This window comes from Zonotrichia albicollis, chromosome 4 (genome assembly GCF_047830755.1).
Source record: "Zonotrichia albicollis isolate bZonAlb1 chromosome 4, bZonAlb1.hap1, whole genome shotgun sequence".
Lineage (NCBI taxonomy): Eukaryota > Metazoa > Chordata > Aves > Passeriformes > Passerellidae > Zonotrichia > Zonotrichia albicollis.
In genome coordinates, this window is record NC_133822.1 from 34,475,477 (window position 1) to 34,490,534 (window position 15,058).

Here is a 15,058-nt window from a genome sequence, read left to right on the forward strand (position 1 = left end):
CCCGTGCTGTTCAAAGCATTGTGCTCTGCTCTGGTGCTCAGGCTGCCTCCAGAAGAGGGGCCAGCATCCCCTCAGATGCTGCAGCCCTCTGGCAGGGGTCTCAGGGGCTGCAGGGAGGGTTTAAATGGTGATGGAGGGGAGCAGCCAGAGGAGTCTTGGTGGAGAGGTGACTGGCAGAAAAGAGCTTAAAACTGCTTCAGCACCAAGTGGTTTATCACTTGTCAGAGCCATCAGTCCTGCAGCTCTCCCCTGCTCTGCACTTGCTAGGAGAGCCCAGATGTGCTGTGCTTTTGCTGCTGGTTCCTCGTGGGATTTAATGTCTCTTTCTCGCCTCCCCTGCAGGGGTTCTCGCTCGTGGCTGGCATGGCAGAGTACGTCCCCCAGGCTGCCTCCACCTGGCCTGCAGGCCCTCAGCCCCCTCACACTCCTGCCAGCTGCCCCCTGGAGCCTGTGGATCTGGGCATCTCGGAGCAGCCAACGCCACCGGAGCAGCCGCCCTCCTCCCTGGAGCTGGGCGAGGATGAAGAAGTCACCTCCCCTCCGGATCCCGACGTCCCCTACCCAGACCTGGCCCCTGTTGTCTTCTTCTGCTTGAAGCAGACCACCAGCCCACGGAGCTGGTGCATCAAAATGGTGTGCAACCCATATCCTTTCTGAGCTGCCCCTTCTTCCTCCCTGCCTCTGGCTCCCTCCCGCCCCGTCCTCCCCTCAGCCTGCCCTCCTGGGGTGCCTTGCAGGTAAGGAATAACTTTTATTACGTTTTTAACAACCTTCTTTGTTCATTGCTTATGCTTAAACAGAACCTTTGCTGGTGTGATTAAAGGACATTGATTATGAAAGAAGGGACTTCAGGAAGAGCCACTGACAGTCCCAGGCACAGGGACTGGGAGTAGGGAGAGTGGAGGTATGAGGAGAGGTACATTAGAAAGCCTGTTCTTCCCCTTCCCAGCTCCCTTTTTGCCTGGGACAGAGTAGGATTTGCCAGCCCAGGAGCTTTTCAGACTGCCATGAGCAGTGGAGGTGTCTGAAAACAGAGGCTTTACTGAGAGCTCACCTTGCCTTAGTGAGGGAACCACCACTCCTTCTCCACCCTGATTGCAGGGAAACCCAAGTGACCCCTTGCCTTTCCATGTAGTACATGCCACTGTCCTGCCAGGGCCTTGTTGGGATGTCTGGCCAGCAATGAACAGGGGAGTGTGTGCTCCACACAGCCTGGGAGAGATCTCTGGGACATGGGCACATCCTCCCCTCCATGGTCAGCAATCACACACAGGTGTTGTCACTCATGCATTGGCACTGCTGGGCGGCAGGGACCCTCCTGCCATCGAGTCTATGATGCCTGCAGCATTTAATTTCCAATGAAATCCACCTGCACAGCTCATCAGCAGGAGCCTGCCAGCGTGCCCTGTGGCTCCAGTGGTATAAAAGCCAGGTAGAGAAGAGCAGTTGTTCCCTGAGCTGTGGGATCATGGACGGTGTGGAGGAAATGCAGAAGAAGATGAGTCATCAGAGAGGTTGGTCTGAGATTTATGGGAATGTTTTCCTAGCTGGAAATCTCAACTGGCAGCACTTTCTACCAGGAAGTTCCTTAGTTCCTAGCTGGGTGGGTATTAGCTATGAGGATGCCTGCTCTGGTTCTGATGTATAGACTAAATCTGAATGTCTGTGCATACAGTGGAGCCTAGCAAAATGTTTCCAAGAGTATTTTCAGCTTTAAGAGCCTAACCCTAGGTGAGGACTTGAAGTAGTGTCAGCAGTAACAGCTGACCTTAAATGGATGAGATTTGTTTTAATTTCAAGTGTAGGTAAAGGTTTGTGTTTGAGCTCTGAGCTCTTGTCTTAAAGTTCAAAAGCCACTGAAGAGAGGTTGCAGTCTCAAACACAAGTTGTGGCTGAGAACACATTGGAGATTTAGATATTTTGCTTTCTTTTCCACTGGCTGCTCTATAAAATTTTAAAACTTTGTATTGAATTATGCATTGCTTTTCTATCACAGTGTGCCTGTGCTAGTTATTATGTCCTAGGAATCTTGTCCCAGCATGTGGTAGAGCAGGACTCAGAACAGGACTCAGAGTAAAGCCCAAGACATTTATGTCACGATAAAAGGCTGGATTTGGGAAGTGAAAGAAGAGCAACAGCGTGGGTTTGGGATGAAGGCTTGCTTTTGGATGAGGGAAGGAGGTTGTGGTGGAAGAGGAGCCTGTCCTTATTGCTGGCTAAAAAGTCACTCAAAGTAGTCCCTCCAGTCTGGTATATTGCAAGGAGTTTGCTTTAAGTTGTTGGAACTACTATTCAAGAAATTGGCCTGTTTCAGTTTTTAAGTGTTACTTTTGTCCTAATCTGCAGACAAATGTGTTCTTTGACTTGTAAAATGACTTTTTCTTATTAGAAACTAGACAAAGGAGGAAAAAGCCTCATCCAGTCACCTGTTGATGACCTTACATGTGGCCACCAGGGAGTGAAGGGCAATGGTGGGGCTGCTGGAACCTTTTGGAGGGGTTGTGTCAAACCTGAGGTTTCAGCTCAGCTGCGTGACATTGGGAGATTACAGGACTAGTGGAGACTGAGAGGTGAGGATTCAGCCCCTCCTCTGATTTCCTTTCAACCCCTTGTGCTTCTCTTTTTAAAAGGCTCATGAAATAAATGTTTACCTTTTTTTTTTTCCTCAAATGAGGGGTTGCTTTTGCACCCTGAAGGCTTTTTACATGTAATCATATGCTCTTGGCATCACACTTTTTTTTAACAGCACCATAGACAGGATACATTTACATGGCCTGGTGGCAGATGCCTGGCTGGGAATCAGACCCTTCATAAGAGACACTTCTATGAAAACCAAATCATCTCTTCTAGGAATTGATATGCTTGCCTGCTTTCCATCCTTGTTACACTGAGCTATTGGGTCTCCAATGTGCTTAAGCTAAGCAGAGGCAGGAGGAGCCACTGTCATAGGTCAACACCTGGCCTTTTGTGAAGATTCAGCAAAAAGATGGGGCATTCATTAAATGCCTATTAATCTTCTTGTGGAATTTTTTCCTGGATTAGAGCTTCACGATTGCCATTGTGGAAGTACTGTCAATGAGATTTAAAAAGGAAGCTCTGATAGTTAAGGGCCATGTAACAATTTTTTTTAAGCACGAGGTCATTAACCACCAAATTTCAATTTAGGTAATTGCATTCTAACTACTTAAATCCCCCTCTCCTGGAGATTATTTTTCCTTTTGTGAGCAGTCCTGCAATTTTGTTATGTGCTATTAAACAGCTGCCATATTGCTTTGCTGCAGTGCAGTAATAGGAGAAAGAACCACTCATTTCTTTGCTTTAAAATTGCTTCTGGAAGCATGTTTGTGTAGAGATGTGTGATGCTATCATTGCAAAAGTTGTAGATCCTAACTCCCTTTTATGAACAGGACTATGATGCCTGTGAAAGTCCATGTATTTGTCCCCAAATGGAGTATTTGCTGTGTTTTTGCTGCTGTAGTGAGTGGTGAAAAGGAGCCTGATGCTTTTGAGCTTGGTGATTTGAATGTTTTTGGGATGGCTTTACCTACAGCTCAAGTGAATGCATGAATAACTTTAGTTTATTGGAAGCAGGTTTATTTTTTAAATTTATTCCTAATCTACTTTATTAGAGACAGGTAAGTGCTGTTTCAGCTGGGTGTGCAATGCAATTCAACAAGCACCTGGAGCCTGGCTTGTCCCCTGATTAGAAAGGAGTTGCTGTGATGCAGCACATGAGCAGCCAGCCAGCTGGTTTGTTTAGGTCAATTTGTGCTTTGGTAACAGAAGGCTGGACCACTTGGAGCTGTAGATCATGGAGCTGTTGCAGCTACAACGTTAATACAGTCCTTATTTGAGATGTGGTTATGAAAATGGCTGGAAGATTATTTTTTTCCTTTTATTAAACCTAAACTCTGTCATGTAGGATTTGAAGTCAAGCTTGGATGGGGAATAGGATGAAAAGCATTAAAAAACATGTTTCTAAACCAACTGCATAGCATTTATCTTATGAATTTATAAAATGTTTGGGACTAAATAATGGGTATGCCACATGGCACCTTACAAATGGATTCTCATGAGAGGCTCTGCAGTTCACTGCTCTGTCATTTCCTTGCTTTTTATGTACCAACCCCTTGGTGAAGCTGTTGGCCCTTTGGGCTTCTGTTTTGCTCTCAAGCAGTGAAGTGTTAAATTTCCAGCTGATTTCAGTGGTGTGGGAGCAGCAGGTCAGATCCCAGGTGAGCCAAAGCTTATGTGCACACTTAATTTTTATTACTGGGAGCTGTGTTTCACAGAGTACTGAGCAGGGTGACTTCTTACAGCTGTGGCACGACTGTGTGCACTGAGGAGCTGCCTTGTAGCTCATTAGCTTTGAAATCCACTGAACAGGGCTGTGTCACTGTGCCTGCTGCCAAAATCCCACCTTGCTTCTGGAGATACCTTTCCTGTGGCTTTCACTGGTGGCATTGTCAGCTTGGACCGTGTGCTCTGTGCACAAGGAAACAGGACTGGCCTTGGGAATTTTGGTTGGAATCAGAGGAAACCTCAGCATTTATTCCCCACAGGGATAATTTATGTATGAGTCAGTGCAGCATGGGATGGCTGGTGATGGCAATAGTGGTGTTTCATGCTGGCACTGCCCCCTGAGAGCCAGTGCAAAATGAAATTTTGGAGAAGAAAAATGTGAGTGGATTGGTGCTTTTATTGGTGGCAGAGACAGGAGGTGCCACAGTGCATGGGGACTGTGGGCTGCCAGAATCTCTGCTTTTTGGGTGCTGTGTGGTCAAGGGGGCAACAACCCCACTGCTCATTAAGCTTTGGGTGAATGTGTTATACATGTAAAATATGCCTATGTCAGATACCAGTTTGGGCAATTGGTTTGTCCAGTGAAGTTCTCTGTGCACATTCTGTTGTATGTTGTGCTTGTTTCTGCCTTAAGTTTGTAAACTGTCAAATCCTGGACACACTGCTCTTAATGACTGGCTATAGTTATATAATAAGCATAATCTGCAAATTCATTGCAAATCTTGTAGTAGTTGATGACTGTCTTAAGATCTGAGTTCCTGTAATAATTTGAATTTTACTTTTCTTTTTCACGTGTGTTTGTATATATAAATAAAAATAATGATTTTCTGCATCTCTAGTAAGTAGAGAGAAGCTTGGAAATGTGACCAGAAAGTGTAATAATACATCAAAAATTGAGTGGCTTATGAATTTTAAGCAGCATTGATCATTCTTGAGAACTGGGGATCATGGCTTTCTGCTCTTGGGGTCATCAGTATCAGCTTTTAGGTGCAGATTTGAAAAAAAAAATTATATGTTGTTCATGTGTCTCCATTTTAAGGGCAGCTCTCCTGTCTCTCTTAAAAAGCCTCTCTCAGAAGACACATGAGGAGTCTGGCATTTATTGAGGACTTTTTACAGCTTTGTATGATTCTAGGTAACCTGGCAGGTGTTGCTGCTGCGCCCTCCTTCCAGCCAAGGAGATATCTCTGTACACCCCAGCCCCACCAAGTGCATGATTTATTTTTCACTGTGAGGGGTTATCTGACCCCTCTGCACTCCTCAACAGCCTGAGTCACCTTTGCAGTTTCTCGTGTTGCATGGGCAGCTGAGATGGCAGAGCTGTGCAGTGGGTGTGCAGGGCTGGGGGCACTGCTGTTCCCATGGGCGTGTGCCAGATGCTTGTCAAGCCTTGAGGGAGCAAGACTGCTTTAGGCTCTGCTGGGTTTTCTGCCACTGCCAGCCTCCCTGCTGGAATGGAGCTTGCTATTAGCAAATAAGGGTCACTTCTAATAAGTCAGTTGTTGATTATCTTGATTAATATGTGAAGGCACTGAATGCAGTGGATCAATCTATCATCAAGTGCTCTCCTCCCCTGTTGTGTTAGCAATGTGCCTTAAAGCAGACATGTCTTACCCTTGTGAGCTGACCCTTAATTTCCCTGTTAATTTTCCCCTTGGAAAGCTGATAGGCTTTACCCCATCTAACTCCACCTGTCTGAAAACCATCCAAGGTCTCTGTATGTATTTGAGAGACTGCAGCAGGAAATTGAGTGTGCCTAGCTGAGCCTCTCTCTTTAGAGGGTGAAGCAGATCTCTGGAAGTTCCTGTTCTTCCTTTAGCAAAGAAGTACTTGCTGGATAGCAGGCTGTAGCTTTTGCATTTAGGATTGCTATGCTTTTGGTTTCCCAGATGCTCTAGAAGAAGGCAAAGACAAGGAGCAGGTTTAGTTTTGGAAACTGCACAGTCTGAACATCTTAATATTTCCATAATGAAATACTGGGTAATCTTAGTTTTGTGGGAGAAGAAGAACTCCATCCACCTGGACTCTGGATTGGGGAAAAGTAATTCTCTGAATTCCAGCTTTTTCTTAGCATAGCTGTTTCCTGATTGTGGTTGGTAGACAGGTGGCAGGGGAAGCATGATAGAGCTCAGGGCCTTCGCAAGTAGTTGGGAAGGAAGTTGTCTCCACAAAACTAGTGACAAGGGAGGGCCATTAGTGCGGGTCATTTGATGTGCAAATTTACGAGGGAAGTTTAGAGGAACCATTTGCACAGTCAGATGTGATGTAAATGGAGTTTAAACTCCTGCATTGTCATTAGTAGCACACAAGGGATGGATATGTTTGAAGGGGATTTGCATGCTCGAGATCTGTAAGAAATTGGCTGGGTTGTGTGTATGTGAGATGTATGCAATTTCAGGCAAGTGGGCAGATGTAAAGGGATGAGGTCTAAATTTGGCTGGCTTGCAAGATGGCCCTGGGTATCTAAGCACAAATGTTGAAACAGGATAAATCCCTGCCTCCCATCCCTTTAGCTTAATCCCTGGAGGCTTTTTTTTATAGTGAGAACTCAAAGACCATGGTTTGGAAATGAAGCAGGACAGCAGCATGTACAAAACCAGGGCTCTGACTGAAGATTTAATGTTCACAGGGTCTAACACAGCTGGAAATAAAGCTGAAAATTCGTGGTGCATCCTTACTGTCTTCATTCCAAGCTCTGAGCATTTTTGCTGTTATTGAAGGATGGATTCCTACTGTTGGAGGAGGGGCTATAACAGCAAAGCACAGAGGAGCCTGTGGTTTAGGAGAGGAGTATTCCTGCTGTGTGTTCATAGTGCCCTGTTTCCCTAATATGTTTCAAACCCAATAAAAGATCTTGTAGGCCTCCTACATGCCCTGATGCTTTAGGAAAGCAGGGCTAGGACTCTTACTGCAACAGCTTTTGATGAGATGCCTTAATATGGCAGCTGGGTTTATGGCCAATGAATGTGGAAAATGCAGGGAAGCAGGGGAGAGAGCATAGAAGTCAAAAAATTGAGAGCATGCAAGTCATAAAATTGACTGGTGTAAATCAGTGTTATTCTGTTATACCTAGTAAGAACAAATGTGTATGCACCAGCCATTGCTCTTCAGGTGGGTCTGGGGACATTGGTCTTGTTTTGCCTCACAGCACCGTGTATTTGTGGCAAGCTGGGGCTATCTGGTATTGCTAGGCCAGAAGAGAGGGATGGTGTGCTCAGCTGGGATGCAGGGATGGTAACAGTGCCTGTGTTGAGGGACATCCCATCCCTCTGAGGAGTGCATTCTGAACTGAAACAAATGCTGAAAAACCTTTCTGGAGCATATTGTGCTTATTCACTGGAATATATTTTGCCTTGGAGATGAGAACCATTTATTCTTTGAAAAATGGTCAGTTTGCCTTTTTCAGCCTTTGTGAACACTGAAGCAGGGTGTGTTAGAGTGCCAAAGGGGCTCCTGTAGGAATAGAAAGGGCAATAAAAATGCTCCTTTTGAGTTCAAGACCTATAAAATACTCTGACCAGACCTCTAATTACATGTCTTGTTATAACAACGTGAATTAACCACTAACAAATTGACCAGCTGCTTATTTGAGGACTTGACACTCTTCCCACCCTAGACCATGGGAGCTGTGGGTTGTGAGCATAATACTTGAGAGGTGAAGTGTGGAGATGAAGACATAAGATGCTGATGGGGAATGATACATGGAGTTTATCTAGGTTGGGAACAGGTGATGCAAATCCCTGCTGACCTTGGCAGGCATCTCAGCAAACCTTGAAATCAATGGGATTGAAGGCACGAGTGCTTGGTCTCTGGCTGCCATCAAGGACTGTGAAGTGAGAAGCTGGTGTGATGGCAGTGCAAGCCTTGGCTGGAGAGCCTGCACAGCTCTTTGGGGGGCTTGGTGAGCAGTGCTGGGGCTGGAACAGCTCTCACCTGCCCGTCCTGACTGCAAGGTCAGCATGTGGGGATGGAGATGGAAAGTTTATCTTGGCCTTTCCCTTCTCCAGCTTTCTCCATGCCCATCAGTGCAGCCTGGAGAGGGGAGCAGCTCCCTCAGGGGGGATGGGGGACATGCCAAGCTGTGATGTGGGGACCATCTGTCCCCCTGAGACAATGGTGCCATTTACACTTACATACTGCAATTCATCCAAGAGGAAAGATAAATCTGTGCTGGCTAATGATACATCACACTCTTTGCTTATCCTTTCTTCCTTTAGTTTTCTCTTCCCCAGTCTCCTCTTGTCATCACCTACTGTGCTTCAGTCTATAAAAGAAGCCATTGCTCCCCCTCCTCGAGTGTGATTTGATGTTTGAGTCCCTGCAGCTCCTCTAGCAGACTCCCCTGTGACTAGCCACCCTGTCTTTCCCTTTTCCTCTCTGTCAGTGGCAGTTTGTCATTTCCCCCCTCTTTTATTATTTCCCTTGCTGTCACTCCTGGGCTTTGCTGTGAGCAGCCTGTCTGCACTGACTGTTTCTGCCCTTGAATTGGCTCCTTCTGCTGAGTGCCTCTCTTGTCCAGCATTGTGGACACCCAGCTCCCTGGGGTGAAGGGTCAGGCCTTAAAGGGAGACCTGGAGGTGGGATTTAAACAGAGGACATCACCCACTGGCTTATTTAGAATGAGGAAATGGCTAGGGCTCTGCAGAGGTGTGAGTTTACCTGTGAAAATAGCAGATTCCTGTTCTCTCTGGAAGGGATTTCTACATGGCAGGGTGGGATTACTTCTTCCTTGTACTCACAGGCTGCTTCCATCCCCCTTTAGAGCATTCCAAGCCCAGCTCAGCTGCTGTGTTCCTGTGCTCTCTGACCTGCTGGTGGCACCTCTGACACCCCCATCCTAAGCTGTTAGTGTGAGGAGCACTGAGCTCATCTCTGAGCAGCAGAGTCCAAGGGGTGGGAGCAGGGCCAGGCTGCTGGAGGTGGCCGCCTCCTGAGCCACGCCGGGGGACACTTGCTGCTGGGTCAGCTGGCCCTGGCCTTCCCTGGGCTGTAGCTGGTTCTAGTCCCTGCTAGCCAGGTCTGGCTCTGTGGGCTGGCACAGGCAGATGTGAGCTCAGCATGCTGGCTGCGAACTGTGTGCCTGCAATCTCCTGGCCCGGTGCCCCAGCTTGGCAGCTGGGCAAGGTGCTCAAGGATTCACTTGCAAAAGTTGAACCAACAGTGCTGTCTCAGCCTTGTTCCAGACCCCCGGACCTTTGTGAGGGCTGTGTCATCCTGACTTTAATAACTTGGTGCTGTTTGTCACTTCTTCCCAGGGTAGCAAAAAATTGCTGAAATACTACAAGGGCTTTAAGACTGGTTGTAGGAGCTGAATGCTGGGAGAAGCAGAGGGAACCAAATGTACTCCTTGGGGGATTTCTCTTCTCAGAGTCATGGATTAAAAAGGCTAACATCAGTACAAATTCATCCAGGAGAAAGCTGCTGAATCCAGTGCTTGTAATGCCAGCTCTGAGATTTGCATCAACAGGCAAGAAGGGAAAGAAGGAAAGAAAACACATGGTAAAATATTAACCTCCCTATTGGAACAGGCAGTTTGCAACAAACAGCAGCTGTTCTCTTTCATGGCATGAAAGATGTAGGAGCTCAATATTTGAGGGTGGAGAAATATTTTCTTCCATGCAGAGGTTGATAGTTTCTCACATCAAAGATCCAAAATATCTGCTCATCTTTCAAGCCCTGCTTATTGTTTGGAAGCATACTGAAACATCAGTACTTGGCAAATCTGCCTTGCCCCATCATTTACACACCCCAAAAGGAAATCTCCCTGTCTTTACCTGTATCCTGCATCTTGCTTTGCAGCCAAGAACGCCTCACTCTAGTGTTCCCCTAAGAATACCATGTCTTTATTTTCTACAAAATGTTCTACAGATCATTTACCAGCCAGCTAGCAGATGTTAACAAGAATTGTTAGCAATAATCAAGCTAAAACATCTTTGAGAAAAGTAGGTTTTTTGATGTACTGCAGCTTTTATGTAATTATTTTTGTTCATGTATTTATCAACTTGCAATGTAGTTTTTGCTTTGAGTAAGTCTCTTGGGTTTGTAGGTGATTTTGGAAGGCTCTGCTTTGTCCACTCATGAGATTCAGGCCAGACCCTGAACATGTTTGCCATGAGTGAGTTATATTAAAAAAGACAGGCTTATAGAAGTGCAACAGTAATAATATATTGCCTTTGGTACTGCCTGATGTTCAGTGCCACTGGCCAACTGTGATATTTCTTAATGAAGGATTTTTTTTCCCTCAAGGCAATATTTTCTTGCTTTTTTCTTTCCCTATGGCTCCTTTCTGATTAATTTTCTTGATGAAGGAGGATCCTTCCCAGCTTGGGAGTTTGCTCCTCTCCTCTCTGTGCTTGCTGACCCACTGTTTAGCAGCCTTGTGCTGGCAACTGCTCTTATCTTCCCATCTGGACCCCTCTCTGGAAGTGGGATTTCAGTGAGTGGAGGAGGAGGCTCTAGATGTTATCCCACTTGTTTTATGCAGGAAAGTCCTTTGGAGACAGCAATCTTCTCACTGTTTTCTTGTAGCATTTTTTTCATCCCATGTTATAGTTTCTGAATTTTTATTTTCTTGTAGGTTGATCCTGTTGTCTTTCCCTGTGTAGACAACCTCTTCATATTATATGTTTTCTTCCTTTCTGGGTGCTGAGTAATATTTTTCCTTCTTTTCCTGCCCAGCAGGATCTCTGAAGAATCTCACGCAGTTCATCCAAGGGCCAGAACACTAACAGAACCGAAGAAATGCAAGACATAGTTTCCATTGTTACATGAGTTAGTAGCATGGTTTTCAAAAGTTGTCCAACTTTTCCACTGTAGCAGTCTTTTTATCCATTAATAAAACCATAATTTGAGGTCTGGGAGACAGGGATCAGGTGAAACTCTGGGAAGGATACTGAAGTGGAGGACTGAGAAGCTGAGGAAACTCCTGTGAGCTCCCTGGCTAAAGAGGTGTCACATTACCATCCATGCTGATGCCATCCCTCCCTGTGGGGAAAAAACCAAACCTGAACATGTGAACCTACGGAAGGTTGTTCTGTGAAGGTGGTGTGGAGAGGGAGAAACTGAGATTCCACATTCATCCTTAATTCTGTCTTCATTTATTGGATTGAGTCATATCAAACAGTCTCTCCTGAGCATATTCAGAGCACTTTTTTTTTTTTTTTTTTTTTTTTTTTTTTTTTTGCCATGGCAGCTGCTAATTTATCTCCATTTGGATGGGTTATTAGAGGATGAGTGAAAGGGGTCTTGGGTTACCCTGCTGCCCAGTGTGGAAGCAGTGTTTTGTAGCATCCAGCAGCAAATGTTAGTAAAAAAAAAAACATCTGGGACTCTTAACAACAGACAAAATAACTTTTTTTATTTGCAGTCATTGACATTCAACTTAGGTTTTCCTCATAGCAGTCATACCTGCTATGTAAGTCTCAGCTCAAGCTGCCAATCAAATGAAGCTCTAAGCAAATGAGACAGGGTGTTGGAAGGAAGAGGAGTTTGTGGTAGGATTAATTAAAATTGGTGTTATCAGTGTAGCTGCATGCAGCCTTCCACCATATAGGTCAGCTCTCTCTGAAGCCTCAAGTTTCCCCTACAATGCCATAATTAACTATTAAAGTAGGTACTTTAAAAAAACATTCCTCCTCCAGAAAACCATAACCCAGGATTTCTTTTTCAAAGCACAGAATTAATTGCATCCTTCCACAGTATCTTTGAGGTGCTGTTATTTCTTTAAAATGCATTTACAGCATATTGTGATATGTCACACATCCTTTAAATATCCAATAGCTTTTTAACTTTTAAAGATCTATTTCACACTTAGTGGCATGTCTGTAATGCATTTTTCTGCAACGTGTGGCAGATGTCTGGGGAAACTGTGTTTGCTCCCATATGGGGGTTATTTTGCTGGAAAATGAAAGAGGGTTGACACTTCATTTGATTTTCCTGAGCTGTCAGATCAGGGATTCTCTATCTGGGTGTGAGACATGAATCCAGATCATATGTAAACTGCGCAAGGGAAGATGTGCTCCCTTCCCTGGCTGAAGGGAGACTTCCCATTGGAGAATATCCTCTGAGGGCTACAAGGGGGAAAACAGGATGGGGAGGTTTGCTCCATGGGACATACAGAAGGAGCATCAAGACTGTACTTGGACCTTCCCCTAAGAGAAGGAGGCAGCTTTGAGGTTACTCAAACCTTAAGGAAACTCCTGATACTTGTGACCCAGGTTCCTGAAGTGAGCTGGCACTTGAGCGTTGTGTGGTGCTGAATATGACTCATGGAGAGGCATCATACATGCCAGGGCTGCAATCACTTTGGATGTGTCAGACCACCACTGCACGGTTGTGGTTTATGGACAGACAGAAGGAAATTTGTCATCTGTGTTGGTCAACAATCTCTGTCTGCAGATCTGTGCTTCTGTTCAGACTCCTTCCTCTCTGCTCTGTCTGAATGTGGCTTTGTGTCCCCTTGTCCCTGTGCTGTGGTGAGCTGTCCCTGTGTTTTCTTTCTGTTCCCAGCACTGTGCTTGGGGCAGGCCCCTCTGCTGTTTCCCCTGCAATATCAGGGGGAGGGGAGGAAGCTGAGCAGGGAAAGTGCTGCAAGGCCCTGCAGGTAATGCTTGTGCCAACATCCCCCTCTTCTGAGACAGATGCAGTGGGGATAAACACCAGGTGTCTCTTGCAGAGTAGTTAAATGCACCAGCAGTCCCTGTTTTGTCGTGTTAGGACAGAAGAGCCTTCCAGCTTTAGATTTCCAAAGATTGCCAGTGGCACTTGGCACATCCCTCTTGTGCACAACCTGGGAGACACTCCTGAGTTTCTGGGCAGTACAAATGCCCAAGAATTACTTGGATGTGGTAGCAGCCAGTGTCCTCACTGCTGGTATGTGTGAGCATGGGCACATGCTGTTGAGGCATTTCTGGGCAGAATTTCCTAGGGACTGAGGAGCAAAGCCTTGGGGGAAGCTGTCACTGAGAGCACAAAGCTGGCAAAGCATGAAGGTGCTGGATATCCCTGGAAATATGGACATGGAGGTGTGCCTCCTGCATGGAAGCAAGGGGATGGGTGGGTGAGTGACCTGGAATGTCCCCCAGCAGACTGAGGGTGTCAGTGATCCCATCAGTGGAAGCAAAGGGGACAGGTTAGACAGATCTAGAGGGAGAGCACAAAAGTAATTATTTCCTTCCCCAGCCACTTGACTTCTCTGGCTACTTCTTGAGCTCCATTAAGCTGATTAGTGTCATGCACTTGAGGCTTTGTCTAGTACCCATGGCATTTCCCATTCTTGTTTGCATGTGTGAAGGGTTTTCTCACCCATGGCTGTGACACCTCTCCCCTCTGGACTCAGGATTATTTTTTCTGATTATTAATGTTTTCATGGGTCTCAGCTTTTCAGGAACACAAAGGCATTCCTAGTGGAGGATCTGATGCCAAGTCTTTGTTGCTGGGTTTAATAGTTACACCTGGGATTATTTCATCCCACTGAACTGACCTCTTCTGAGACACTGCTGCTTCCCCCAGGTGGGTTTGTATTTATAGGTTTACCTCTGCACCCTTTCCCCACCAAGAGTGCTGCCTGTGCCTGGTGCCCTCAGCACATAGCTACAAACAAGCTTGTGCTTGAAAATTGTGGGAAGGCCTTGTGCACCTCATGGAGCCAGAGTGGTTCTCTGAAATGTGGACAAGCAGCAGTCAGAACACCAAATAGCACTGAGGTTTGGCCAGAAGAAAAGTATAGGACCTGTTAGTGCAACGTATGTGTTGCTTTTATACTGTTAACTCCTGTATTGATACACGTACACAACAAAGATATTTGATTAAGTGATACAATTACTACAAAATAAATCATCTGAGTTCTTTATTACTCTAATTTGTATGCATCTGTATAAATCAGAGGTGTACTCACCATTCCTTTGCCATCTCTGAAAGATGCAGGAGGATTAGAAAACATTTGCATTGATGAGTCTTGGGTAAATATTTGACCTACTGGCGAATTCCTCTGCAATTATCCCTTGGAGAGATTTGCTGTGCCTTCCCCTGCGCACCTGCCTGGGTGATGCCAGAGGGAATCAGGGAGAAGTGGGGGGAACCTTTCACTGGTGTTTGAAATCTTGGGGGAACTGAAAAGGTTTTGAGGGGAAGGTGAGGATTTAAACTTGTTTTTACCGATCAAGTGGTAGAGGGAAGTTTGGAATTATGAGGAAAGAATAGGCCATGGTGTTGGAAATCTGGTGGGCTGCTGTATGTTGGGTCATCTGGGGATCATGAAAAGCATGAGTTAAAATCAGTGAGCTCCCAAATGCTCTTCAGGGGTGTTGAAATTCCAGTGTAAATCACCAGTGCAAGAAATTGTGCTGATGGTGGGAGTGATGTCTTTCCAACTCTTTCTGGGCACATGCCTGTGGGGTGACATGTCCAGTGAAGAGGAGAGGTGTGATTTGGTTAAAAAGTGGGGTGTGCTGCAGGGAGTGCACACCCAGGAAATGGGCTGCTAACGAGAGAGCCTTGTTTTGGCAGAGGGGGCCCAAGGGCTGCCCCTGCATGCGAGGTGTGTTGGGGCTCCAAAGCTGCTGGGGTCAGTGCAGGCAGTGCTCAAGTGCTTGAGTTGTGTGTGCTGTGGTTGTGTGAGCTCCACTGACTTATGGAGCTCTCTTTGCTGACCCCAGTTCAGCGCCTCTTGGGTTTCTCAAACTGGGTGTAAATTTTAGAACAGAGAACAAGCTCTCTCTTGCAGAACTTTGGCCACACTTCTTGTTTTGGTCAGGGT

At 46.0% G+C, this 15,058-nt stretch overlaps 1 protein-coding gene across 7 annotated transcripts in view; it reads left to right on the forward strand.

The window, feature by feature from the left end:
• CACNA1I (calcium voltage-gated channel subunit alpha1 I) overlaps positions 1 to 15,058 on the forward strand; it is a 164,104-nt gene that overhangs the window by 13,011 nt on the left and 136,035 nt on the right. For all 7 annotated transcript variants that reach the window (XM_074539414.1, XM_074539416.1, XM_074539412.1 and 4 more), the window contains one exon: positions 343 to 643. In XM_074539414.1, the coding sequence (XP_074395515.1) occupies positions 364 to 643 (280 nt within the window). In that variant the 5' untranslated portion in view covers positions 343 to 363. The remainder of the gene's footprint in view (positions 1 to 342; positions 644 to 15,058) is intronic.